The 1,866-nt window shown below is 54.0% G+C and overlaps 1 protein-coding gene across 1 annotated transcript; it reads left to right on the top strand.

The window, feature by feature from the left end:
* Window positions 1-67: 67 nt before the first annotated feature.
* LOC119308801 lies at window positions 68-1,554 on the top strand. Its single transcript, XM_037584956.1, has 3 exons — window positions 68-272; window positions 560-790; window positions 887-1,554. Exons 2-3 carry the CDS (start codon window positions 566-568, stop codon window positions 1,220-1,222), a joined length of 561 nt encoding a protein of 186 aa, XP_037440853.1. The 5' UTR covers window positions 68-272; window positions 560-565; the 3' UTR covers window positions 1,223-1,554.
* Window positions 1,555-1,866: the final 312 nt, after the last annotated feature.

Genomic DNA, 1,866 nt, shown 5'->3' with positions numbered 1-1,866 from the left:
TGTGTGTGTGTGTGTGTGTGTGTGTGTGTGTGTGTGTGTGTGAAGCCTAGGCTCGACACGTTGTGGGTGTTGGAGCGGGGTCGCTTTGCATCGAAGGCAGGCTCCAAGCCTCCAACACGACCACACTCGCTCGCTCGGCGCCTCCGCTACTTAAACAGCTTGCTCCACAGTCCAGTCCATCCAGTCCAGTCCAGGGGCTCCAGCACGTAAGTACGACCTCCAGTCCAGTACAGGCTCCAGCACGTCGCTCGCCACATCTCAGGCTAGCCACGGTGAGTCCCTCCGCCTCCCCGTTCTTGCATCTTCTGGCTGAAATCTCCTCGCTGAAACTGCATCGCGCGGGGAGGCATTTTGTGGCTGACATGAAATCCCCTTCTTCTTTCCTTTCCTGTTGAAATTAATTAAGCTGCAATCTTTCTTCTTCCTCTTCCTCTTCTTTACCCTGTTGAAACCTGAAGATACCTAAGATGCATAGATCGATCGATCGTTTCGTTTGTTTTCGAGACTGATAAGTAAGATAATCTAAGAGTACAGTTCCCCATCTGCTCATTTTGTCCAGTGGTTCATGGAGTCTCCGCAAAAGAAGGCTGCATCCATGGACGGCAGCAAGAGCAAGACGCAGACGCCTCATCTGCTGCCGGTGGCCGTGGCCAAGAAGACGCCACGTCCGGATCTTGTCCGGTGGGTCAGCGCGTGGGCGCTCTTCACCGCCGGCGTCTTCGCCTTCTCCTTCGCCGTGGGCTCTGCAATCGCCTACGCACTCGACCATTTCCACGTCGCCTGCAGCCAGGTAAGGATCGACGAGTCGCCTCGTGTACTGTAGCCTCGCCAAATCTCCCCGATTCTCCTGCCTTCTCAATTTCCTCTGCCCTCCACACTTCCACAGTCCTCCTTCTTCCTGCGGTGCGACCAGCTGACGGACGCGGCGGAAGCCGTGGTGAACGCCCTGGGGACCGGGATGCTGTGCTGCGCCGCGCTCCAGGCGGCCGCGGCGGTGCTGGCGCTGCGTTTCCGGCGCTGCCGCCGCTCCCTCGCCTACCTCGCGCTCGCGCTCACCATCGGCGGCCACTGCATCTACGCCGCCATAGCCCACCTCTTACTCGTCGCCGACCCAGGAGACCTCTTCTTCGGGATCAGCTTTGCAGTGACCATCGTCTTCTTCGCGGCGGGAGACATCATCAGCTTCCTGTACCTCCTCCTCGGCGGCGAGGACGAGGAGTAGGACTGGGAAGCAGGGCAAGCAGCGGATCATGTCCATGGATCAACTCCTGAGGTACTGATAAGTGACTACTGAATAACGAGTGCACTAATGTAGAGTATGCATTATGCTAGCTGCGAGCGATTGATCGAGTGCCGTATGCGTGAACCGAATCTACTAGTAGTGATTGTATGGAGTATGTTAGTTTGTGCGTGTAGTGCATGTGTTACCCTGAATTGTGGCCGTCTTTGATGCAGTACTAGTATTCGACCTTTTTTCCATATATATGACCAGACGGACATCATTTATATGCTCATTTACCCAGCTTCGTATAAATGATGTTGGTGAGATTGTCACTGCATGCAGTTTATATTCATGCAGTATGTTTGTTAACCATTGTTTTTCATGCAACCGCTGCCGAGATCCAAATGGGTTCGGGTGTTTGTTTCCCTGAACCTCTAGTAGATTGATAACCTTGCAACCCGAGATCGAGGTGGTGTTTCGCCGCTCTCGATCCATGACCACACCGATGGAGTCCTTTTTTTATGCCATTTTCCTTTTGGCGATCCACACACAACTCTTCACTTGTACCATTGTATGAGCGCTTCACTCGTTCTGGTGAAGCCCCACACGTAGCCCCATAGGGCTGCTGTTTTAGTTAGAAAGAA

Source organism: Triticum dicoccoides, chromosome 1B (assembly GCF_002162155.2).
Source record: "Triticum dicoccoides isolate Atlit2015 ecotype Zavitan chromosome 1B, WEW_v2.0, whole genome shotgun sequence".
Lineage (NCBI taxonomy): Eukaryota > Viridiplantae > Streptophyta > Magnoliopsida > Poales > Poaceae > Triticum > Triticum dicoccoides.
The sequence above is the reverse complement of the archived record's forward strand: the minus strand, read 5'-3'. Positions and strand labels throughout refer to the sequence as shown.